Below are 26566 nucleotides of genomic sequence, written 5' to 3' on the forward strand. Positions count from 1 at the left end.
GACTCAGTGAAGCTCCAGGCACTTTCCAAGGAGCAATGAACACCACACTGTCTTCAGTTAACAGGAAAAATGCTTTAGTCTTCTTTGATGACATATTGATTTTCAGCAAATCTTATCAGGAGCACTTACAACATGTTAGAGAAGTGTTGGCCTTACTCAGAGATGATCAGTGGAAAGTGAAAATGTCCAAATGTGCTTTTGCTCAACAACAAATTGGGTATTTAGGCCACACCATCAGCTCTGCAGGAGTTTCTACTGATTCTAGTAAAATTCAGACAGTGGAACAGTGACCTACCCCAACCAGTGTAAAAGAGGTGAGAGGCTTCCTTGGATTAAGTGGTTACTACAGGAAGTTCATAAAGCATTATGGTCTGATCAGTAAACCTCTCACTGAGCTGCTTAAGAAAGGAGTGCCATTTGTCTGGACTACAGTGACTGAAACTGCATTCACAACTCTCAAGAAGGCCCTAGTAGAAGCCCCAATTTTAGCTTTGCCACAATTTGACAAGCCTTTTGTCATTGAAACTGATGCCTGTGATTCAGGAATTGGGGCTGTACTCATGCAAGAAGGTCATCCTATAGCTTATGTTAGCAAGGCCTTGGGGCCCAAGAATAGGGCCCTCTCAGTTTATGAAAAGGAGTACCTAGCTATTTTGCTAGCCGTGGATCAGTGGAGACCTTACATACAGTTCCAGCAGTTTACCATTAGGACTGATCAGAAGAGTTTGGTACATCTGCAAGATCAAAAACTACACACGGTGTGGCAACAGAAAGCTCTAACTAAACTTATGGGTTTGAACTATACTATAGTTTACAAAAAGGGAGCAGAAAATTCTGCTGCTGATGCTCTATCTAGAAGACCATCACATTTCCAGTTGTTTCACATCTCCAAATCGCAACCTGTATGGATGGAAGAAATTATAGCCAGTTATTCTCAAGATGACAGAGCTAAAGAGTTGTTGCAAGAGCTTGCGGTCAAACCACCTGCTAATTCTCAGTATCAATTAGTGCAAGGATTGCTGAGGTACAAAGGCTGTATTTGGGTTGGCAACAATCTGGAGTTGCAGGAGAAATTTTTTTCTGCCTTTCATGATAGCCCCCTGGGAGGACATTCTGGTTTTCCGGTCACATACCATCGAATTCACTCCTTATTCAAATGGATGGGCATGAAGAAATTTATTAAGGACAGGGTACAGTCTTGTTTAGTTTGTCAGCAAGCTAAACCTGAAAGAGTTAAGTATCCAGGGCTGCTTTCTCCTTTACCAGTTGCAAGCAAGGCATGGGAAACTGTGACCATGGATTTTATTACTGGATTACCTCCTTCCTATCAGTTTGATTGCATATTTGTGGTCATTGACAAGTTTACAAAATATGGGCATTTCATGGCCCTCAAACATCCCTTTTTTGCACAAAAGGTTGCTGAAGTGTTCTTGGACAATATATACAAACTGCATGGCATGCCAGAGTACATTGTATCTGACAGAGATCCGGTGTTCACAAGCAAATTTTGGCAAATTCTTGTTCACAGGACTGGGACTCAGCTTAACATGAGTACTGCATATCACCCTGCTACTGATGGTCAGACTGAGAGAGTCAACCAGCAGATTGAATGCTACCTCAGAAGTTTTATTAGTGCTCACCCCTCCAAATGGAGCAAATGGTTGTCCATGTGTGAGTTTTGGTATAATACAAATTGGCATTCAGCTGTGGGCAAGTCTCCCTTTGAGGTACTTTATGGGCACTCGCCTAGATACTTTGGGATTGCTGCCAGTGATACTGTTGCACCTGTGGATATTACTCAGTGGCTACAAGACAGGGAGGTTGTGGTAGCTTCTGTTAAACAACATCTGCTCCGAGCTCAACAGAGAATGAAGCACATGGCTGATAAAAACAGGACTGAGAGATCTTTCAACGTTGGAGAACAAGTTTTCTTGAAACTGCAACCGTATGTTCAATCTTCAGTTGTGCATAGAGCAAACCACAAGCTGGCTTTCAAATACTTTGGACCTTACACCATCCTGGACAAGATTGGGGAAGTGGCTTACAAATTGGAATTGCCTCCGGATAGCAGAATTCATCCGGTTTTCCATGTGTCTCAGCTTAAGAAGGTAGTGCTGCCCAATTGCACCGTTCTTCGCAAACTGCCATCCTCTTTTGCTTCTCTTCAGGTACCACTCCGCGTGCTCCAGCAACGAGTCCGGCAGCATGGCAAACGTACGATCGCTCAAGGTTTGATCCAGTGGAGTGGCTCTTCGCCAGAGGAAGCAACCTGGGAGGACCTGGACTCTCTGCGCCAGCAATTTCCTCGAGCTACGGCTTGGGGGCAAGCCGTCTCTCAATGGAGGGGGATGTCAGCAGCCCTGTAGCCCATGTCCCTGCAGGAGGAGCGCCAAGCCCTGTAGCTGATGCAGCGGTTGCCGGCAGCAGCGATCCAGAGCGCGTCAAGGACCAGAGGCCCAAGTCTACACGGGTCAAGAGACCACCCCAGTGGCTTGCTAGCCCAAACTGGGCCCGTTAAGCGGGTGTAAAAGTATATAAACCGATCCGGGATATTTGTTAGGGTTGGCTAGGAATTGGACGGCTGCGGCCGCGGCTCGGTTGAACGGATAGAGGTGCGGGTGGCTGGGAGGAATCCTCATCCGAAATTCAAACATATTAGCTCGAATCCCCATGAAATTCTCAGATCCATAGCTAGCAAGAGTGATCCTCACAGCCTTGTACCCGTTTCTAGCTTGGTACCTGTATTTCATACCCTGCTCGAGTTCCACGACGGCCCCGCTCGACTCCGACCACGCCGCCGGCCTCGTCGCGGGCACGTCCGACGGGCGCCAAGTCCGACCGGCCACCTGCTCCTGGCGTCCTGTTGGACGCCCGCCTCCTGACCTCCTCCTGTTCCACGTCCGCTGCCTTCCCCAAGGCCCTCACGGGCACGGCTGGAGGTAATAATCAGCTAAACCCTACCCGTATGTTCCTGTGCACGACCGGTTACTCTATGATTTGCCCGGAAATGATTCTGTGATGATTAACCTGTGAATGATACCCCCCAGCATGCAACAGGTGATTGAGGAAAGGCCCAATGCTCACACATGCCGCCACTGACCCCTGCCTTAATTTGCGCCATCAGTTGACAATCCACGTGCCGCTGCTCGCGCGTGCACATTCCGCGCTCGCGCACGCATGCATGGATTCCGCGTTGACCAGCCAGCCAAAACGAATTCCGTTTTTTTTTTCTCAATCAATTTCCATTCGACTGTTATTACAAGGATACACACGGGCTGCACGCCGGTTCCTGGCTCCGCCGCACAAATCTCTCCCGCCCGGGAATTTATCCACACTGCCATTCGTTCATTCATCACAAACGCCCTCCGATGTCGCTAGAAGCACTACCGGGACGGGGATCTTCACAGAGCCGTCGCCTCATCTCTCCGACCAAGACACAAACCATAAGATAATAAGAAAGCTTAAAAACGCATTTATAAAAAAAAACCCACATACAAAGCCCTTCCTCCGGCAAGGGCCGAGATCCATCCACTACCCCTCTATGACCCCTAAGATGACCACAGGAGGGAGACGAGGGTATTAGACTGGCGCCAGCAGGAGACAAGAGGAACCCTAGTGCAGCTGGCTACGAGCGCCCTTTTCCTAGTGCGGCGCCCCGATACAAGCATAGCGTGTCTTCGGAGTAGTTGCGATGCGAACCACCAGACAGACATAGAAAGGAACACGCGCATCCATTTCCATTATCAGTAACCTTATGGGCCCAGGTCTTGTAGTAATCTATGCCAGGATGGCGCCTGGCGTGGCGAGCGCGACGGCGACCGCGGGCACCGTGCGCGGCGCGGCGGCGAGTGTGGGTTTCGGCGCGCGTAGCGAGCGCCCATCGAGGAGGGAGGGCGACTCGGGTGATCCCGACGACACGAGATGGGAGGTCTCGTTTGCCCCGGATTTTCGATCCCGTCGTTCGATCTCATTCCAGTCAGGGATCCTGCTCCTCCGACACGAGGCGCTTCGTCTGGTGCTGCTCGACGCCGGCGGGCGGACGGTGGATGCGCGGGCCCTCCGGGAAGGGGAGGGCATGTACGACGGCGATGCCCTTTCCTTTCCATGTCACCTGGTCAGGGTTGACCTGCGGCTTCCACAGCCATGCATGCCCTCGACTGCTCCTGGGTCCAGTTTGCATGGGTGTGGGGCATGGCGGCAGATCGCCTCTCGGTGCGCTCCACCTGGCAAGAGTGCGGGGGAGAGAGGGCCAGATCCATGGACATCTGACCGCCATGAGGGACCCAGCGGTGGGCACGGGGAGGATAAGAGGCCGCGTGCGGATCCCCCATCCCAGGGAGCGGGCGATTCGCATCTTCAACATCTCTTCTCCCACCTCTGGTCCAGATCTAGGGTTTGCCCCATTCCACCTTCTGATTCGTTCCAGTGGTGGCCAGGGAAGGTCGCCGGGGACGCGCGGTCCTTCGCACAGGTGGCGGGCGGCTCGACTGCGTCTCAAGCCGACAAGATGGCGGATCGGGGCGGCAGCAAGTTCGGGGGTCGCGAGGGCGCGGGCCGTGGAAGCATCAGAGGGGGGAGCGCCCAAGCCCCATCCAACCAGGGGCGCAACCTGGTGTGGCAGCGCACGAACCTCCCGCCGCCGCCCGGTGGTGCCAGATCTGGAGGTGCGGCGTCGGGGAGCAGATGGGATGCGGCGGCGAAGATGCAAGGCGGGGGCTCCAGAGACCAGTGGCCTACCCACACGGGCAAGACGGCGGCGAAGGACGGGGATCTGGCTCCCCCACCAGCTCCGCCTGCTCCTGTCAGCAAGGGCGGGGAGGAGCGCTGCCTCAACTGCAACCTTCCAGGTCATTTTGCTCCTCGCTGTCCTACCATTCGATGTGAGAAATGCGGTAAACTTGGGCACATGGCGCAGTTATGTCAGATTCCTCAGTCTTGGGAATGTGTTCCATTCATGTGCGGTTTCCAGTCCCCTGGGCAGGGCTTCTTCTTCATCCCTGATTGTTGTGCGGATAAACAAGCCAATGAGAAAACTAATACTGTGGTGATTACCTTGGTGGAGGGTGTGGCATCTGTGAAAGAAATTGAGACTGAGTTCAATGGCTTTTTTGCTCAAAAACCTAAAAAATGGCGATGCACTGCACGCCAAATCAGTCCCACGCAGTTTGTGATGAGATTTCCTAATGCTCATGAAGTTGAAAGAGCTTGCTGCTATGGTAGGAGACTTCCTATTCTGAATGATTCAGTCGTGGTGTCTATTTCTCCTTGGTCTGCATCAGTGGGTGCCAAAGCTGATCTGCAGAAAGCTTGGGTTCGTGTTCGCAATGTCCCCTTGGAGAAACGATGTGTGCAACATGTTTCATATGCTGGGGCGCTGGTGGGGGTCACTTTGGAGGTGGATAAAGCTACTCTGCATAAACCTGAATATGCTCGTATACTTCTGGGGTGCAGGGAAGTGGATAAAATCCCACCGTCTGCTGAGGGAATGTTGGGAGAACAATTTTATGATTTCTACTATGAAGTTGAACGTCTGTCCAGAAAAAGGCTAGATTTAATTTCCAGGCTTCTACATCATACGAGCAAGGAGGGACAAGTGCTTCTGCTGCTGGGGATTCCTTTTGCCAGAACTATTCTGCTACCACTCGGCTGTCTGTCGTTTCTGAGAATGAAGAGGAAGAAGAGAGTGATGAAGGAAATCATACCGAGCTTCTGATTCATACCATGGCTGAAGAGCATGAAGCGTTGGACTCCTCTGGACAGAATGATGTGAGCACTGAGAGCAACCCTGTCAGGAATGATAATGAATCCTTGGATGGCTCACCCAGGCATGCGGAGAAGCTGAACTCAGGTGCTTGGGCTTTGACTCCTATCCCTCCCTCACCTGCCTTTTTGTGTTATGATGGAAAAGATGATGTGAGTACTATTCCTCGTTTGTCAGACTATGTGGCATGGCCTAATATGCCTCGGGTTGTTGAGCTGGAGGAGGGATCGAAGGAAGGTAGCGAGACTCGCAGTCTGTATACCGTTGAGTCTCCTACTGGATCTCCTATACATGAAAAGTTGCATGTGTCATCTGGACCTGAGGGTCGCAATCAGTATCAAAAGCTCGCTAGGGTGGAGGAGAGGGCAACGGATCGCATGAAGAAGCGCAACTCTGAAGGTACTTCCTCACCCCCTGCTGGTAACCAATTCTCTGTTCTGTCTGACACAGCCATCATGACCCGTGCCTCGCTTATGGGGGTTAATATACCTGATGATAATTTCAATACTGTTAATATCCTTCGTGAACTTGAAATATCTAGGCAAGTGTTGCATGAGAAAGTAACTAGTCCTAGGGATATCACCATCAAAGATGGCTTAGGCAATGCTGTTCCTCTCTCCTTAACCTGGGATGATCAGGACATGGAAGATGATGCCCCATTTATTCCTGTGTATTCCAGGAGAAAAAAGAAAAAAAATCCCCTAAGAAAGATAAAGTTGTGGTTTCGTCTCCTAACATCACAATTAGACCCGTGACTCGAAAACAGAAAAAAGAGGCTGAGAGTAGGTCTACTCTGAATCCTAGTAGGCCTACCAGGGTGAGAGATAAACCTGGATGTTATAAATGATAGGGGTTTTTTGGAATTGTAGGGGGGCAGGAAAAGGTGGTATGGCTTCCTACCTCACGGATATCATTAATACCAATAAAGTGGACTTCATTGGTTTGCAAGAGACCATGAAAAGGGATTATAAGCCCTCCTTTTTTAGGAGATTTGACCCCCATTCGGATTTTAGATGGGAATGGATCCCATCGATTGGGAAGTCTGGTGGGATATTATGTGGATTGAGACTAGAAACACTTGAGGTTATAGATGTTGTGCGTGGTAAATATATATTGCAGATTAATCTCTTTGACAAAGTTAAGAGATGTGAATGGGCTCTGTTGGTGGTGTATGGTGTAGCCCACGATGAGAATAAACCTGAATTTTTGGCTGAATTGTCTTCCTTCTGTCATAGGATTAAAACTCCTTATTTGGTGGGTGGTGATTTTAACATCATTAGACACTGCGGGAAAAAAAATAAAAAGACCCCTTTATCCCATTTCTCGGATGTCTTTAATGCTGTCATCCATCTACTAGGCCTGAGGGAGATTTTTATGGGCGGTGGGTGCTTCACATGGTCTAACAAACAAGAACACCGCACTTTGGAAAAACTTGATAGGGTCTTGATGTCCTCCGATTGGGAAGACCTATATCCGTTGGCGTCGGTTACTAAAATAGTCAAGGATTTATCTGATCATAACCCTTTGCTGCTGGATGGGGGGTGACTTCATCCAGGGCCCCCGGCAATAGATGTTTTAAATTCGATAACGCCTGGTTGAGCAATCAGAGTTCTTACCGCTTGTTTCTGAAATCTGGGCTAGGCCTGTGTACACGGATGATCCTATTGATGTGTTGAACATTAAGTTGAAGAGGATGAAGAAATTTTTTAAAGGGTGGGGCTCAAATAACTTTGGCAAATGTAGGATTAAGAAGAATCTACTTAGATTGGAGCTTCAGGAGTTGGAGCTGTTAGAAGAACAATATGATCTGTGCGGGGAGGCGTATACGAGGAAGTTAAATATCCTGGTGGAACTTAATAGTATATACCTTGAAGAGGAATCATCCTGGCATCAAAAATCTACCAAAAGGTGGCTATTGAAAGGTGATAATAACACCGATTTCTTCCATAAAGTGGCCAATGGGAGACGCAGGAAAAATATGATGCGTTCTCTTGAATGTGGTTCTGTTACTATTGAGGGGACCAAGAATTTACTAGCCCATGCTACTGACTTTTATAAGGAATTGTTTGGACCTGCACCTGGTAATATGTGTAGTGTTGACGCATCCTTGTGGTCTAGTGAGGAGAATATATCCTTGAGTGATAATGATGAGTTAACTAAACCCTTTTCCCTTGAGGAGATTAAAGCTGCTCTCTTTGCTATGGAGCCTAATCGTGCACCTGGCCCTGATAGTGTACCTGCTGATTTCTACCAGCACTGCTGGGATGTTGTTTGCATGGATCTCCTTAGGCTTTTTGAGTGGTTTCACGAGGGCAGGCTAGATGTGCAACGCTTGAATTATGGCATTATCACCCTTTTGCCTAAAACCTCGGAGGCCAATAGAATTCAGCAGTACAGACCTATTTGCTTGTTGCGATGCCCTTATAAGCTGATCACCAAGGTCATGGACAGGAGAGCGAGTGTATATGCCCCCAAACTGTTTAGTATACAGCAGAATGCCTTCATAAAAAGGAGGGACATTATGGACGGGATCCTGTCGCTTCATGAAGTCATTCATTATACCCATGTGAAAAAAAGGACGGGGATTGTCCTTAAACTTGACTTCGGGAAAGCCTACGACAAGGTCAATTGGGATTTCCTTCTTGATTGTCATAGTAAGAGAGGCTTTAATTCTAAGTGGTGTGGGTGGGTGTCCCAGATTCTTCGTGATGGCACGGTTAGTGTCAAGATCAATGACGAGCTCGGGCCCTATATTCAAAGTGCCAAAGGGGTGCGTCAGGGTGACCCTCATTCCCCTTTTTTGTTCAATATGGCTGCTGAGTGGACCAAGATGGTTCTGGCTGCCCAAAAAAATAAGTTGTTCGAGGGGCTCGCGTCTGATCTTGTTAAGGGGGGAGTGGGGATATTGCAGTATGCAGATGATACAGTTATCTGCTTCTCTCATGATGTGGATAAGGCAGTAAATGTTAAGCTGCTTCTCTATTTGTTTGAATTGATGTCTGGGCTTAAAATTAATTTTGATAAAAGCGAGGTTTTTTCGATCGGTGGGGATAATGATATTGATCAATTTTATGCTGGGATGTTTGGGTGCCAGATTGGCAAGTTTCCTATGAGATATTTGGGGGTCCCAGTGACGTATGCCATGCTTAAAACTGTGGACTGGGACTTCTTAGATGCTAAGCTTCTAAAGAGATTGGCTGCCTGGATTAGTTATGTTGCTTCGTCTGGTGCTAGATTAACCTTGGTTAACTCTAGCCTAGATGGGATTCCTTCTTACTTCATGTCTATGTTCCTCCTTAACAAAACGTTTATTGAGAAGATGAATAAACATCGTAGGCGCTTCTTTTGGAGGAGGAAAAAAGATAAGCGGGCCTATCACTGGGTTAAGTGGTCCAGAGTCTGTCGCTCGAAGAATAAAGGGGGATTGGGTATTAAGGATCTGCATAAACAGAATATTAGTCTCCTAGTTAAATGGTGGTGGAAGTTGGAGTCAGGTGATGGACTGTGGCAAAAGATCGTGCGGGCTCGATACTTTAAGCGCAAAACGGTGGCTAATGTACAGATTAGATTTAATGACTCCCCTTGTTGGAAAGCTATTATGAAAGTTAAAAAGGTGTATATGGAGGGCAGAGGGATCCGCATTAATATGGGTGATCTGGCCAGGGTCTGGCACGATCCCTGGACTTCTGAGAATCCTTTGAAAGAATGCTATCCTGCTCTATATGATATTTGTCAAGAGCAAGAATGCACCTTAGCGAATTTTGCTGCTAATAACTTTGTGATGGGATTCCGGCGTAATCTCTTTGCTGAGTTATCTGATCAGTGGGCTAATGTGGTGGATGGGGCTAAAAAGCTACCTTTGAATGATTCACCTGATCAAGTTGTTTGGAAGTTTAATAGCAAAGGAGATTTTACAACAAAATCTGTTTACGAGTGGTTAGAAAAAGATTTATCAGGACCTGATTACAAGTGGATCTGGAAAGCTAAGATTCCTCTGAAGATCAAAATCTTCCTTTGGCAACTTTTCAAAATGCCATCCCTATCAGGGACAACCTGCGTAAAAGAAAATGGCCAGGGAATCCAATTTGTTCGTTCTGCCATGATATTGAAACTGCTGATCACCTTTTCTTTGGGTGTGTGTTTGCCCGTTCTGTTTGGGGGGTGATTGGGGCTGCTTTGGGAACATCCTGTACTCCTAAAACTATTTGGCAGAGCTGGGCATGGCTCTATAAATATCTTCCTGGGGCAAAAAGCATTACATGACTATGGTTGCTGCTATATGTCGGTGTATTTGGTGCACCCGTAACAAGGCAACCTTCGATAACTGTATCATTCGCTCTCTGTTTGAGGCTGTTTTCACTGTATGTTCCTTTTTGATGTATTGGTCAGGTCTTCTGAAAGGGATTGACAAGGAAAGAGTCCAGGCTGGAGTACAGAAGATGGTGCGCGTGGCTGCGTCTTTGGTGGACCGTTCTACTCCCAGGGGAAGGCTCATGCTGGGGAATGGCGTGGGGGCTTGAAGCTGTTCTGGACAGTAGTCTGTGATGTCTTTGATCTCACTGGGGTTTGATGCCCGCTGAGATGTTTTGTGGCTCCTTTTGGTGGTGGTGTCCCGTACTTTAGTCCTGATTGCGTGAAGTGGTCGCCGTGCTGTTCGTTTCGAGGTTGGGATGGTAGGTGTCAACAGGTTTTTGCCCCGTGGTGGATGACTCGTTTTAGAGTCATTTGTTGCGGGTTTCCTGTTGATGCCCCAACTCGCTCTCCCCTTTCGGTCTCCTTTTGCTTAGTCGGTCTCGGGTAGTTCAGGGTGCTTTGGTTTGAAAACAACTAGACTGTAAATATTTCTGTTAAGCGATTAATGGAAAGGGGTGTGAGCCCGGTTGGAAAAAAAATCAGTAACCTTATGCCAGAGGCATGGGGGATCTGGAAGAGCGGAAGCGGCCAAGATCAATTGGGTCGGGTCGCGTCGCGTGGGACCAATAAAAAACGCACGCTATCTCTTTTCAAAATAAAACAGCGTGTCGAAAATTCTCAAGTCGCGCGCCTCAATTTCAAACGAAAGTCGAAAGCCACCGCATCTCGGGGCTCTCTCAAAATACTATCCCGCCCGCGCTCGTCTCTCCCTCCCGACGAAAATGAAAATTGTGGGGTCGCGCGCCTAGATTTCAAACGAAAAGCAAAACCCCCACAAGCCGGGCGGCCCAGACCAAAACCAGCCAGCCCGTCCGTCCGCACGCACACGACACGATTCATTCCCCAAAACGGATTCGACACGTCCCGCCGGCAAGAGCCGAAATCCATCCACCACCCCTCCATGACCCCTAAGACCACATGAGGCGAGGTAGGCCGGCGTCGGCGTCCGTGCCGACGGGAGGCATGACGAACCCTAGCGCGGCTGGCTACGAGCGCTCTATTTTTCCTAGTGCGGCGGCTCGATACGAGCATATATAGCGTATTCGGAGTAGTTGTGATACGAACCACTGGACATCCTCATCAAGAAAGACGGACATCCATTAACAATAACCTTGATTATGCTAGAGGCGTGAGGAGCCATCGGGACTGCAAGAGAGGAGCGGCCAAGATCGATCGAGTCGCGCGGGACGATCTGTGGGATCAATAAAAATGCGGGGGACTCCCTGTCGAGATTTCCAAAACCACGCGCGCGTCTCGATTTCAAACGAAAACGAAAGAGGACGCCATGGCATCTCAGGGCTCTGTCAGTATGTGTCGGGCAAACCCTAAACCCTGCCGAAAATTATGGGGCCGCGCGCGCGTCTCGATTTCAAATGAAAAGGGAAACCCCCACAGCCAGGCCAAAAACAGCCCGCTCGCACACACCACGGGGCACACGACACGATTCATTCCCCACCCACCGACGCTCTCCTCTCCCCCGATCCCCCGATCCCAACCCCGCCGCCGGCGATCTCCTCCTCCCCTGCGCCGCCGGCCCCCACCTTCTCTTTCTCTCCCTCCCAAGGGAAGGGAAGGGAAGGGAAAGACCTTCTCTTCCTCTCCCAAGGGGAGGAAAGGGAAGGGAAGGCCGGCCATGGAGCGCCCAGATCCACGCCGCCGCCGTCGACCTGATCCGCGTCCGTCCTCGACGGAGGTCCGACCCGGCCCGGCAGCAGCCATGGACGGACGGAACCCTACCTAGCCCCGCCCGCTCCGTGGAGGTCCGACGCCTCAACATTCAAGGGCTGCAGGCCATCTCCGGCGACGGATCTCCGGCTATGGTGAGTGTGTGCGTTCGGACGTTTCCCTTGTCTTGCTCGGATTCTCATCTCCCTCTCCTCGTGATTCCTTCCTTGGTTTCTTTTGTGTGCAGGTAGGCTGGCTGCCCCCTCACGTGGTGAGCTCTTCCCACCCCCCGTGCACATCTCATCTCATCAAATCTAGATTGCTCTGGATGTATTGTTCGGGACACAACTTGGTTCGGTTCAGTTTGATGTCACTCCTTTCCTGCCCGACTGAGTCAAATGCTTGCAGTAGATGTCCTTTCCTGACTTAGAAAAATGATATGATAAATAAAAGGTATTCATTAGAACGTACGTAAATCAATTGGCGATTTCCCCGATGCAATTTAGTAGATGACGCGTTTGCAATCTTACCATCTACCTACTGTACTGCTGCTGTCTACTCTCACGGTGGACCTAGGCCTTCCATAACAATTCCGTACATCCTCATCAAGCATCGACGGCAGGTGGTGGCGCTGCTGTTGGATTTGACTTGAGAGGATTTGTTTCAAACTTTGCTTTTTTATCCTGACAAATTTCACAAAAAGATTATACTTCATTCAATAAAAAAAGTTGACAAGTTCTCTGAAAGTCAGTCTATGATTTTTTCGGCAAAATTGAGGAACCTGGAGGAGATGCCCTTAGATATCATCGAATACTACGGAAAATAGCAATTTTGCATGATGTGGAGACATAACTATCGCCTTCTTGATGTTTTAGTTTTATGCCTTTGTCATGTAGCCGAAGTGACGACGAATGAGTGGAGGCTTGCAGTGCAAACTGCTCAGTGCTTTTTACATATGTATTGTACTTATGATTACCGTAATATTTTATAAAATAGTGAATGATATGTTGGAACGATGATGTTTTCAATCTTTAATACGGATGATAGGAAACCAAATGGTGAAGCTGAGCATTGCCTCACGTAGAACTTTTTAGTTCAAGATAGTATGTCATTATTTTCCGCTATGTTTTGTCATGTTGATTATGATGACATCGTTTGAACATGTAACCATTATTGATAAAAAGGAGCAGATTTATTATGCCCTTTTTGCACATGACCGAACCTAACTAGGTTGGCAAGGTGGTGTTCAAACGACCAAAGCCAGCACCAATTCAACCTTGCCTCTCTGGCATGTGCTTATATTGAGGTGGATAAAATCTCTTTGTCACACCGAAAATCCAAGGCGGTGCAAGGGGCGTAAAGGGGACCACCATAGGGGAAACAAACTGTGGTGGGAGGGACACTTGTAGGGCGACAAGATGGCGAGTTGACAGGCGTGGATACATCTAGGTACCTAGCTAGCTACCGAGAAGGGCGCTTGCCAATATTTCAGTTCATATTGTTGTGTGAAATTTTAGTTTAAACCAATCGTATTAAAACATTACATATTATTGGGAAACTATTGTGATCGAAAAATTGATTTAGATAATCAGAACATAAAAAAATCCTAAGATTACGTGTGCTACACGTGCACGCTTACTAGTATACACAAAAGAGAGAGAAGTTCCAGCTGTGGGCAACAACACAACAAGTCCAAAAAAAAGATACAATCCTCAAGGAGGATAAGTAACTATGATCGCCCCCAACTCCTTGCACTTCCTGGTCAGCTTCGTCAACCGCTGATCTATCCCGCCGCCTGCAGAGTGATTTCCAAAACTGCAAGAACCCACACAATTTATAAATCGCATTTGTTGCTCTGACTGGGTAAACGTGCTCAATGTTTTAAGTGGTTTCTTCTGTTTTTAAGAACAAATTTATATTGTAGCGAACTTTATGTATATATTTTAAATTCTTGAATATTTGTACAACTAGTAAACTTTTTTTTTTGAACAAACTCTTCTGATCGTCGTTTTTTCCAGCCAGTTTTATATAGAGCGAAGGGCGCCCCCTTTTTTGCACCAGAGGGGCCACATGAGGAAAACACCGGTTGTGTGTTTAGCCACTATCCCTATCATTTGTTGGTACGGAAAGATAGGATTTCCCCGAATCTTTATGGTTAAGGCATCCTTTGGTTTACAGGATAAAAATTAGTAAAATCATAGGAAGTGAGATGGCATTTATCTCATTTTTTTTATAAAAAAAGATGTCATTTAATTCATAGGATAGGTATTTTTTCATTGAGTCTAGTCAATTTTTTGCCTTTGACATGTGAAGGATTGAGTCGTATCCTGCATACAAATTGGAATCCATTCCTACACACCAAAGGCTCCAAAGGATTATTTCCTACAAAATTCATATCCTTTACAATTTCTACAAAATTGATGTTATCAGCTATTGTAATGGTCGAAACAGATGGTACGACTCAGCAGTGTGTGCGGATACACATGATTGGAGAGGTCATGTTTAAGCATTGCTATCGTTCTTGCAAGCAAGCGGCTCATGTGCTAGCTAAATTTTATTACTGTAATAAATTTTTTTGTTGGTTGGACGAGCTTTCTGACTGTGTTGTCAGTGAGGTCGTAGATGATGTAACTTATTTTAATTTCAATATAAAACAAGCTTTTTTTAGGGGTCAATAAAACTAGCCATGATGACTTTTCTTAGAAAAAAGAGAAAAAAGGCCTAAAAGAAAAACGTGATAACTCCTTTTAACTTGGGCCTTGGCCCTCCCAAATCTGAAACGATATTAAATTAAATTAAAGTTCACCGGCCTTAGCCCAGCCCAAAGCAGCAGCGATATGGTGCACGAACAAAGAGGAAAGGAGTTATTCCCCTCAAGAAGTCTCGAGCGCGGCGACTAGGGTTAGCCTCATCGACCTCCGCGGCGGCGGCGCCGGCGGCGACTGGGTTACTCGTGGCGACGGTGGCTTGGGATTCATGGCGCACGTAGAGGAGGAGGAGGTCGTGGACATGGAGCCCCTCTTCTTTAGTGAGGCGTACGTCGCGAAGATGGTGGCGGATGCGGAGGAGGAGGAAGAGAGGTGTCGGCGGGAGGAAGAGGACAAGATGCGGAAGGAGAAGGAGTACCGGCGGAGACGCGAGGCGCACGAAGCGGTCATGGACTCCATCATCCAGCACGATCCCAAGGTTGAGCGCGACGTCTACACCCGGTTCTTTCTCAGAGATTTCTCCGTCTTTGACATCGATGAAGAGTGTAAGTGGCCTCCATCTCCATCCTTGCTTGTTCTTTTCTTGTTTAACATTTCTAAATTTCTGATGTCTGGAAACTGAATTACGTTACAGTAGGATGTCTCTCACCTGTATAATCGTCGACATGTTCATTATTGATGGATAGCAGTAAACAGCCAGTCTGAATCACTTAACGACATAAATCGCGGATTTGACTAATATCTTTCTAAATTTCTGATGTATTGGAACAGTAGGATGTCTCTCACCTGTACAATCGTCTATTAGGAGATTCCTCTGACATGCCATGTTCATTATTGATGACTAGCAGTGAACAGCGAATCTGAATTCATTTATTTGGCTCATATGTACTCCGTATCACTTGACAACAGGAATCGCGGATTTTGCTAAAACTGAAATTAACTTGGTACACATGGTGAGATGATAGCTTTCTCTTGAAGTTAACTCGTAAGTCAAATAAGAATATTGGATGGTTTTTAACTCAGTGGGACATAAACGGGAAAAACACAAACTGGGGCTGTTTATTGTGATGAAATAATCTGATAGATTTATTATGCTTATTCATTGCAGCGTCTGTCCCTCCAATGCGATACACTGATAGTATCTACGAAGATGAATTTGGGCTAGAAGACTCTGCAAACATCCTCTCCGTCAGCATAGTCTCCTCAGATGTAGGCTTCCCAGTCAATGTCTATGGCTGTGTCATTGCCAGAGACAGCATTGACTACAAGTGCATTTATCTCTTTCACCGCAATAGAGATGATTGCCAGCGTCTCAACGAGGTACATCCTTCCTTCTAAGTTCGTTCTAATCGGGTTTCGTTTTATTTGAAGATGCCTTGAATATCAACTGTTAATGTACATCTAAATAGAGTCATCTTAGTGCTGGTGGTTGTCGATCCAAATAGTCATCTGCATATAAATGGGGCATCTTTTATGGCTTGCTTAATCTTCATTTTGACCAGTGTTTGGATGAGCATACGCTAACCTCTCGTGTGATTCTTTTCATAGGATGGAATGCTGATTTTAACCGGCCCAGGTCGAGGTCTAGTGCTGGTTGATTTCATCTATCTAGAGATAGATCTTAAAATCAGGGAAGATGGAGTGTTTCCAGACAGGCCATTTAGCAAGGGTCTAATAAGTATTGATGGCCGAGTACTGTCTAGAGAGGAAGATGTCGTGGTTAGAAGGGAAACCCTTGAGAGCTGGCTCAGCACTACGGAAGTGAGATTCGCAACTGTTCTCAAAGCAGTTGAGTGCACCATTGAAATCGAGCTTCTTGAGGGCCGTTTCAAAGGAAATATAATAGCTGGCATATCAGATAAAGATCGCAATCTGGCCACTGAACAAACAATTGTGATTCATGATAGCAGGACAGATGGCATGGTGACAAGTGATCGAAGTGGAGTTATCAAACTCCGGCGAAGTGTCATTACTATCTGTCTAGAAAGAATGATGGTGTTTCAGATGAATAATAAGGCTGGTGGTGGTTGTGATCAACGAACCGTTGATTTAACACCGCGCCGCACTGGTGCACCGCACCGCACCGTTGATTTTAGTGTCATTACGTGTGGTGCTGTAAAGTTTGGATTCAGGGTCGTCTGGTCCTTGATGGACTTTAGGCTGTAATCCTCTGCCTTTATAAACTAAGTTGAACTAAGTTATATCGTGAGTCAGTGATGTAATGGATAAGTAGATGTAGTTGACTGGGTTAAATATCGTGGTGTAATGACGCAGTGAACTAAGTTAATCGTGGTGTAATGATGTAGTGAACTAAGTTTATTGTGATGTAATGATGTGGTGCACTTTACATTATTGTTATTAAGTAACTTGACTTGATGACTTATAAGTAATGATGTAGCGAAGTAAGTTATTATGTATTATATACAATAATACAATACAATACAATACTAATACAATGTGCACTTGGCGTATGCAAAGCCATCTTGCAAATATTTTAATTTTGAGGATATTTAGATAACACAGAAGTGACCATGAGCAATCAATACAGACCATGGATAGATATGGTAGAAAAGTCCTTTAACAGTGACATATGTTCATATTTCTGCCTAATACATGTCCAACAAAACGCCAAGTGCACTAATCTACTTTAATTATGCCAAAAAATTAAGCCAACAAATTCAGTATATAACACACCACCATATCCAACAAAACGCCATGGCTGGCTGAGTTTTGTATATCATGTTGCATCCCCCCTCCGTCCTTCAATGAAAAAGCAGAGCACCTACTATCGCCCGTTCAAAAATAATACCGATTTGATGCTTCAGAGCAAACTTTGATGCTTAGCAGTGTTGATGTGTCTTTTCTGAAATTTATTTGCTCATTGAACATGCTGAACTGAATTTGGAAACATCTAAACCCACCTTTACTCATGCAGGTGATCAATGAAGGTTTTAGTGAAGAAATTATACAAGTGCAAGCAGATAAGTTCATCTTGAATGATGGCACTTAATTTTCCTAAACAGTCAATACATTGTTCTTATATTAACTAGCATCCCTCTTCCAGCCTCAGCATGACATAGGACGGTCGCTCGAGAATTGTCTAACTATAAAAAGTTAAAAGGATGATGCTACACGCCCCAACCTCTGAATCTTTTATGGAGCTTGAAGGGAAGCCTGAGACCAGTATTACATGGTTGCTTCTGGGTTTGCATTCTGTTTAAATGTTAGTTTATGTTGAAGTGACATGATGTTAACTTTCACTATTTTGGTAGGCATCATACAATTTTTCTGTCCTTTGTACTTGATGCATTTGTCACGCAGTTTTCTGTTGCTGCTATCTTTCTTTTACCTGAATGTTAAAAGGCTGGCATCAGATTTTTAAGGATTCCGAGCAAACGACCTCATGCAGGTCAGGTCCCGCGCACGAATCCTAAAGTGATTGCTGCAAACACATCCTTTGAGAGAATTATGAGGTGATGCCACTAATTTGTTTGCTCAGGATGTCAATCTGAGCGAACACATTCGTGAATGATGATTTTTGTTTTTAGAGCATGGCAATTCTCATCCTTTTCTGTTGATGTAGCATGACGATTTCATTCAGCTAGCATGGCAAATCTTGAGCATGGCAATTTTTAGTTTACCACATGGCAACTCCTTATACAACATCACAATTTTTGAGCATTCCTTGGGAGTGTTTTTGTAGCGAACGGAAACGTCTGCTCATTTGTGTGACATCCAAACTTAATAGAAATGACAGATTACTTATATCAACAAGATGCACCTTCTTTTGGGCACCCATTCGAGGAACCACACCAAAAAGACTAGTGTTGGTATCTGGGGCCATTCTAGATCCCAGACGCTGTTGAAAATATGAGCAATTTATGAAATGATTTAATTCATAGAAATAGTAAATAAAACATGACTATAATGACAGAGATAGAACAAGTCGCGCAGTCTAATAAAGAATATGCGAATAGCTTCTCAAATTGTCAATTTGAACAGAACATGTCCAAAACAAGAGCTAGAACAAGAAACTCTACCATAATCTTGAATGCAACAGAGTGACCATTCACGTTGGTGTTGATGTTGTCGCCCATATTGTCAAAGAGGTTGTCAATGTCGGGAAAGAAGTCGTCATTGGAAAAGTGATCCTTGATGTCCATGATGAAGAGTTCAGTAGTCGCGCACAGCGCTCCCCAAAAACTTTATCACCCTTCTCCCGTATAGGAATAGAAGTGGTGGGGTTTCAAAGGCCTACTGTCCCGACCTGCGATACACGCCGCTAGCAGGGATGGGGAAGAACCTAGCAGTAGCTCACTGCTTGCAACTCGGTGACATGAGGCAGATTTTGTTCTGGTGTGTCTCTCTGGAGTGGAGTGGCCTCTTTTTTATAGGCACAGGAGGAGGAGGCGAACTGACAGTGACAGGAGGTGAAATGAAGAAATGGGAGATGAAACGAACAAACAGTAGCCGAAGGGTGCAACATTCGTATTCAATCTCCACTACAACAAAAATGTTGCATCTCCCATGCGACCTTTCATATACCAATTATGCGTGACAAAAATTTAGACACGGCGCGCGTCGTGGCGTGGCGGATAGCGAAGGAGAGCGTGTATGTCTCTCTTCTTCTCATGCTCATACATATGGGGACATAACCTTTCTTATAAGGAGGTCCAACTCCTACTAAACTAGCAATGTGAGACTAAACTTTAGTCCCACATCTTGCCTTGCATGAATGGGCTAAGTGGGCCTCTAGGATTTATTAGGAATTCTAAAAATGATTATCGGGCTGGCCAAAATCAACTGAATCACCAGATCCCAGAGGCACACAAAATTCGCCTTTGGTTCCAAAACACTGTTTATATACCGGTACTACAGTGGAGATTGTTAAGTTGAACTACCACCTAGAACTCTATGCTACACTAGTAAGCAACTTGAACGATGGAGTAGGCCGCTACTGTGGGACTTCCCCGTAGGTGGAGATTATGCGTCATACTCCGTGGCCTTTCATGAGTTTACTAGAGAGCACCCTACTCTCATAGATTGCGACTTTTAACAATCAAACTCATATAGGTGTGTTCTTCAAAATATATTCTGTAGGACAACATCTCTGCTGAAATAAGCCACTCAAAACACATTAAGATAAACATCAAGCTACCACGCAGATTAGGAGAGTATTGCATCTTCGTGGAGTGGTATTATCAATAGTAAGGATAGTCTCCTCTAGGTTGACCAACAACGTGTCTTCCAATTCTAATTCAAGGGATCTCTGATCACATAGAGTAGTTTACCATTGTGAACAACTCATATTGTGGGTCTCATGCCCATTTCCTTCAATGCATTATCTATCACAGTACGTGATAGATCTACCAGATTTTTAGATGTTTGGATATAATCCAACGCAGTAACTCCGGAGTTTCTCATTTTCTGACTTTAATCTTCTCTATACATGTCTTGATGACTTCATGTTATCCTTCAAGCTACTCACTTTGGCGATCATAATTTGATTGTCGCATTTCATAAGGATACCTAGTACAGGTTTCTTAACAACCGGCAGGTCATTCAAAAGCCGACGAAGCCAATCTGCTTTGACCATAGTTGTATCTAGTGTGTGACATCTGCTTCCATTGTTAACCTTGTTAAGATGATCTGCTTGCAAGACTTCCAAGAAACAACGCCACTCCATGAGTGAATACATATCCACTTGTGGTCTTTATCTCATCAGCATCCGAAATGCAGTTTGAATCACTATGCCCTTCAAGTACGATTGGGTACCTAGTATAGTGAATTTCATAACTCGCAGTGCCTTTTAGATAACACATTACTATCTCTAGAGCTTTCCAATGATCATCTCCCAGTGTTGAAACAAATAGTCTCAGTTTGCTAACATCAAAAGAGATGCCAGGTCTCGTAGCGCTGTCTAAATACATAAGCAAGCCAATAATTTGAGAATATTTCAGTTGATCTCCAGAAATCCTTTGATGCTTTCGAAGCAACACGCTAGCATCATATGGTGTTGGAGAGGGCTTACCGTCACTATAGCCAAAGCGACTCAAGATCTTTTCCACATAGTGAGGTTGAAGCAACGTAATCCTACCATCACCATCTCTCAATAGATTGATGTCGGAATAACATCAGCTACTCCTAAATCCTTCATCTCAAAACAATGAGATGGAAAATCATTGACCTTCGTCACAACATTCAAATTTGTCTCGAAAATCAATATGGCATCAACATGCAAGCAACGGATAACTCCCTCACCCCCACCGTGGCGATAGTACACACATTTGTCATCTTTGTTTATAACAAAGCCTGCATCAGTTAAAGTTCTTTCAAACTTCTCATGCCACTTCATAGGTGCTTGCTTAAGCCCATAGAAAGACTTTAACAATCTGCACACCTTTCTTTTCTGACCGTCCACTACAAACCCATCTAGATGTTCTATGTAAATTTTCTCATCCAACACCCCATTTAGAAAAGCAATCTTAACATCCATTTGAGGAACGGCTAGTGAAAGTAGTATTCGAATAGTGGTGGTCAATCGAGCCACAGGTGAGTAAGTATCAAAGAAGTCTTCACCTTCGTTTTGGGTATAACCCTTGGTTGCGAGTTGTGCCTTAATTATACTCCCCAATAGTACCATCAGTGATGAGGCACGGACTAGCGAGACGCTAATTTGTGCGTGTAGACGGCCCGATCTTTCACGGCGATGCTTGATCAACAGTTCGTCCCTCTGTTCCTCCTCGCAACCTCCAAGAATAATTTTCACCCGTGTACAAAAATACACGAACAAAAATAATGATCCCCTCGGATCAGCACGTAGGCATCGATATTGATGATCAACCCTTCGTCACTAGGAAATTTCCATGATGGGAAAATCTCAAATGATATACAAGATATAGCCGCCCAAAACCTGGACGTTTTACTGTGTTATTCCTGTCTCACAAATAAACTCAAAAACTGATTTTACATCGGCCAAAGCCTGGCCTTTTATGTGGCCGAACTCCCGTACGCTAAGAAAAATCCAGAGACTAAATTACGTGACAAACTAGCACAACTCAAAAGGAAATATATCTTTTTTTATTTGGACCTGGACTCTAAAATAACTAATTAACTTGCATGCAACATAATTCCCTTGCCATGCAAACTAAGATCAATTGAGCCAACCCGTATCCAATCAGGTGGCGTACGAAACTTTGGCTCCACCTTGTCACGTAAAGGCTCTCATTTTATCTCTGGTCTCCTCCTTTGCTGCAGATCCATTAGCCTATATGATTTTAACTGCTGATTCAATCCACCCCAGCGTCCTGGTTTTTTATAGTCCAAATCTGTTCGTACTATACAACCATGCATCAACTTGTCAATCACATCTCTTGAATGTAATGCGTGCACCACGCAATTGATCTTTGGCCTGTTAATTACAGAATTTATTCTTGGTCCACACAACTGACGCACACGATCATCTTTTCCTCGATGAAATATGGCTGCATGCACGTCATTATTTTCTGCAACTTTTCCATGCCTTAATTCTTTAACTATCTCAGATTGAGTAACATCATCAATTGATGTTGTGGTGCTCATATCAATCAGGCCTATTGAGCATATGACATTTTGTTGTTTGTGATGCATCCGATGTTTTTTGGTTGTGATACATCCTCAAAAAATGCTATCGATTCAAATGGAGGAGCCCGGACAGGGGCGAACGTTTGGTACACAGGGTTGGATGACCGTTTGTCGTATCCGTGTCCACAAAAGTTTGATATGTATGTTTTGATGTACACCGTTCGAGATGCCCTAAATATGCTAGCAAAGCTGAAAAAATTGGCGTCCATCCAAATAGTTGTCTAAAGTGTAGTCAACATTTTTTTTTTCTGTTGGGCACTCCAAGGCATCGATCCAAACAGCCCCGTAGAGATAGATCTTTAAAATCAGTGGAGATAGAATGTTGATTTTAAAATCAAATTTTGGCAGTATACTTATTCTAAATGAAATACATTATTTTACCAACTAAATCACCCCTAAAAAATTGTGTGCAAATTAGAAAAAAATCCTCCAATGAAATTTATGTATTTTTGGCAACGTTTTTTTCTTGCTGCTTTTTTTTTGAAACTGTTTTTTTTCTTATTGCTAACGGACACCCCAGGGGCTGCCTAGGCTGACACGTTACTTAGAGTCTTGGACCTTGGCCCAGCCCAAAGCAGCTCGGCGGCGCTCTAGGGTTTGCTCGATTAGCTCGGCGGCGGCGGCGGTGGCGGTGGCGGCGGTTGGCGAATTGGCGATGGCATCTGTAGAGGAGTTGGAGGATGAGGAGGAGGAGGTGGAGGGCTTAGAGCCTTTATTGTACGACCGGGCGAAGTGGGTGGCCTGGGCGGTGGAGGAGAAGGAGAGGTCCCGGCGGGAGGAAGAGGAGAAGACTCGGAAGCGGGAGGAGAACCGGCGGAGAAGCGAGGCACACGACAAGGTCATGGACTCCATCATCGAGCACGATCCCAAGGCCGGGCGCGACGTCTACACCCGGTTTTTCCTCAGAGACTTCTCCGTCTTCGACATCGATGAGGAGTGTAAGTTGCCTCTATCTTCATCCTCAATGAAGGTGGAGTACTGTTTTTTTTTTGGCTGTTATGTGTACATTTCTGATGTACGGTATGTATGGGAGCTGAATTACGTTACAGTAGGATGTTTCACCTGTATAATTGTCTATATATCAGGAGAATCCTCTGACATGCCATGTTCTCTTCATTATTGATGCATAGCAGTGAACAGTGAATCTCAATCCGTTTACTGGATTGGATTCAGATGTATCAATTGACAACAGGAACTCGCTGATTTGGCTAAACCAGAAATTAACTTTGTACAGATGGTGAGATGATAGTTTTCTCTTGAAGTTAACAGTGAATCTCAATTCATATAGATAGATTTGATTCATATGTTTATCGCTTAACAACAGGAATCACTGATTTCGCTAAAATTGAAATTAACTTGGTTCGAATGGTGAGATGATAGCTTTCTCTTGAAGTTAACTCAGTAAGTGAAATACGAATATTAGATGGTTTAACTCAGCGGGATGTAAATGGGAAGAACACAAACTGGGACTGTTTGTTGTGATGAAATAATTTGATATTTTGCTCATTCATTGCAGCGTCTGTCCCTCCAATGCGATACTCTGATAGTGTCTACCAAGATGAATTTGGGCTAGAAGACTCTGCAAACATCCTCTCCGTTAGCATAATCTCCTCAGATGTAGGCTTCCCAGTCGATGTCTATGGCCGCGTCATTGCCAGAGATAGCATTGACTACAAGTGCATTTATCTCTTTCACCGCAATAGGGATGATTGCCAGCGTCTCAACGAGGTACATCCTTTGCTTCTAAGTTCGTTCCAATCGGGTTTCGTTTTATCAGGTGATGCATTTAATATGAACTGTTAATTGGCATCTAAATGGAGTCATCTTAGTGCTGGTGGTTGTCGATCCAGACAGTCATCTGCATATAAATGGAGTAGCTTTTATGGCATGCTTCCAATCTTCATTTTGAGCAGTGTTTGGATGAGCATACTCTAACCTCTCGTGCAATTCTTTTCATAGGATGGAATGCTGATTTTAACTGGCCCATATCGAGGTCTAGTGCTGGTTGATTTCATCTATCTAGAGATAGATCTTAAAATAAGGGAAGAAGGAGTTCCAGACAGGCCATTTAGCAAGGGTCTAATAAGCATTGATGGCCGAGTACTGTCTAGAGAGAAAGATGTCATGGTTAGAAGTGAAACCCTTGAGAGCTGGCTCAGCACTACAGAAGTGAGATTCACAACTGTCCTGAACGCAGTCGAATGCACCTTTGAAATCAAGCTCATTGAGGGGCTTTTTAAAGGAAATATAACAGTTGGCATTGCGGATAAAGCTCGCAAGCTGGACAATGAACAAACGATTGTGATTCATGATAGCACAGCAGATGGCGTGGTTACAAGTGATGAAAGTGGAGTTATCAAACTCCGGCGAAGTGTCATTACTATCTGTCTGGAAAGAAATGTGATGTTTCGCATAAATAATGAGGCTGCTGGTGTTTGTGCTGAACGAACCTTTGATTTAAGTCCACGGCGCACTGGTGCAGATGAATTGGAAATTACGTGTGGTGCTGGGAAGTTCGGATTCAGGGTCGTCTGGTCCTTGATGGACTTTAGGCTGTAATCTTGTGCCTTTATAAACCAAGTTGAACTAAGTTATATCGCGAGTCAGTGATGTAATGGATCAAGTAGATGTAGTGGACTGAGTTATATCGTGGTGGAATGATGCAGTGAACTAAGTTAATCGTGGTGTAATAATGCAGTGAACTAAGTTAATTGTGATGTAATGGTGTGGTGCACTAAGTTATATTATTGTTATTAGGTAACTTGATGGATTATAAGTAATGATGTAGCGAACTAAATTATAATGTATTATGGTGGCGTGTTATACCGAATTTGTTGGTTTAATTTTTTGGCATAATCAAAGCAGATTAGCGCACTTGGCATTTTGTTAGACATGTATTAGCCGGAAAGATGAACATTTGTCACTGTTAAGGGACTTTAATACCATATTTATACCGTGGTTTGTATTCATTGCTCATGGTCACTTCTGTGTTATCTAAATATCCTGATAATTTAAATATTTGGAAGATGGCTTTGCATTGCATTTGGTTGCTGTTATTCTGAACTAACTTCTGAAGCACAACCTGGGTTCAACGAGGAAGGCAGGAGGCACCTGCGTGTTCTCAGTTCTGAACCACATGTTTGTCCTTCCCGAGAAAGTGGTTTCATTTTAGATACATGTTGCCTGTTCAAGCCAATACAAAAACTTGCTGGTACATAGGATCTTTACAAAAGAAACGATATTCAAGGCACCATGCCGCCAGAGGTACTTTTTCTACCCATGTTCTCTTTTATAAATGTCTGGTTCTGGGCTTCTGGCAATGCCTCTACATATGCATATGTGGATATGCTAATTTACGACATCTATGATAATTTTTCTGCTACATCAAGTATATTACCTAGTGCATATGTTTATTTTTTCCCACTAAATCAAGTATATTACCTAGTGCCTTTCCTGTCATATGTGAATGTCATTAGCCCAAACAAACAACTCATGATTTTAACCGAAAAAGGCTTTCGCCCCGCTTTATATATAAAGCAAAGAACAACTCATGATTTTTACAGTACATGATTTTGCTATTAAGTTATGCATGAGTGTAATTTCTTGCTCTAAATATTGTAGTGCATGAAGTTGGTGGTAATGAGAAGTGCACTGTAAAATGTTGGAATTGCTGACTTGGCTACATGGATTTACCACGATGAGAGGATTAAAGGTGAGTATGCTAATATTTGCCACTTCAAGTTCGAACTGAACTTCTGAATGATTGCCATCTCTACCTCTAAAAAAAGTTGGTTGTAACACTCTTGATGATTTGGCCTAAATGTCTGTTTTGAACGTGAGCTCCAAGAGGCATGTTTCTCCTGACCATAATTTAAGAAATGATCAGCACTTGATTGATTTTCTGTGAATCATTATTTAAACAGCACAAAACAAAGGGTCATACTGTCTGTTGTTCTTGCACACCTTGTGGGCTGTTATGAAACCAGTGGACTGGTAAGATGGTAACTACAAATAAAATGGACTAGGATCCCAGGGATCTTGAGGGCCAGTAAATAAATGCTTATGTTATAGAACATCTGAATTGTAGTACGTTGAGCATGAACTGAAGACCTGAAATAGTATAGAACAGAACATCATAGGAAAGCTACTGCTTGTTTTAGTAGAGCGCTGCGCCTGCGTGATTGGAATGACCCACAGAGACCTTGGTCTGGCAGCCCTACCCCCTGTGATAATATTGATAAAGGCATAAAGCTATGTTCTCTGCTTGCACTGTTGCACACGCATTGAGCTTGGTGATGAAGCTGAAGAGGGTTTCTGGACGGATTGTTGGTTGCTCCTGGCCTCTTTCAGAATAGGGCAGTAGTGTCTTGCTTATTGTGACAGCATGAGATCCGAT

At 44.8% G+C, this 26566-nt stretch overlaps 1 protein-coding gene across 1 annotated transcript; it reads left to right on the forward strand.

The window, feature by feature from the left end:
* Positions 1 to 14708: 14708 nt before the first annotated feature.
* On the forward strand, positions 14709 to 25025 carry LOC123179910 (uncharacterized). The gene is made up of 3 exons (XM_044591819.1): positions 14709 to 15092; positions 15656 to 15867; positions 24130 to 25025. The coding sequence occupies exons 1-3, from the start codon at positions 14816 to 14818 to the stop codon at positions 24727 to 24729; spliced, it is 1089 nt and encodes a 362-aa protein (XP_044447754.1). The 5' UTR covers positions 14709 to 14815; the 3' UTR covers positions 24730 to 25025.
* The last annotated feature ends 1541 nt before the right edge of the window (positions 25026 to 26566 follow it).

This window comes from Triticum aestivum, chromosome 1D (genome assembly GCF_018294505.1).
Source record: "Triticum aestivum cultivar Chinese Spring chromosome 1D, IWGSC CS RefSeq v2.1, whole genome shotgun sequence".
NCBI lineage: Eukaryota > Viridiplantae > Streptophyta > Magnoliopsida > Poales > Poaceae > Triticum > Triticum aestivum.

What these genes read in the sequence shown, in the direction of transcription:
- LOC123179910 (XM_044591819.1), top strand. Translation starts at nt 14,816, where the DNA reads ATGGCGCACGTAGAGGAGGAGGAGGTCGTGGACATGGAGCCCCTCTTC. An exon ending in CTTTGACATCGATGAAGAGT is followed by an intron (nt 15,093 to 15,655) that starts GTAAGTGGCCTC and finishes TATTCATTGCAG; the next exon opens with CGTCTGTCCCTCCAATGCGA. An exon ending in ATTGCCAGCGTCTCAACGAG is followed by an intron (nt 15,868 to 24,129) that starts GTACATCCTTCC and finishes TTCTTTTCATAG; the next exon opens with GATGGAATGCTGATTTTAAC.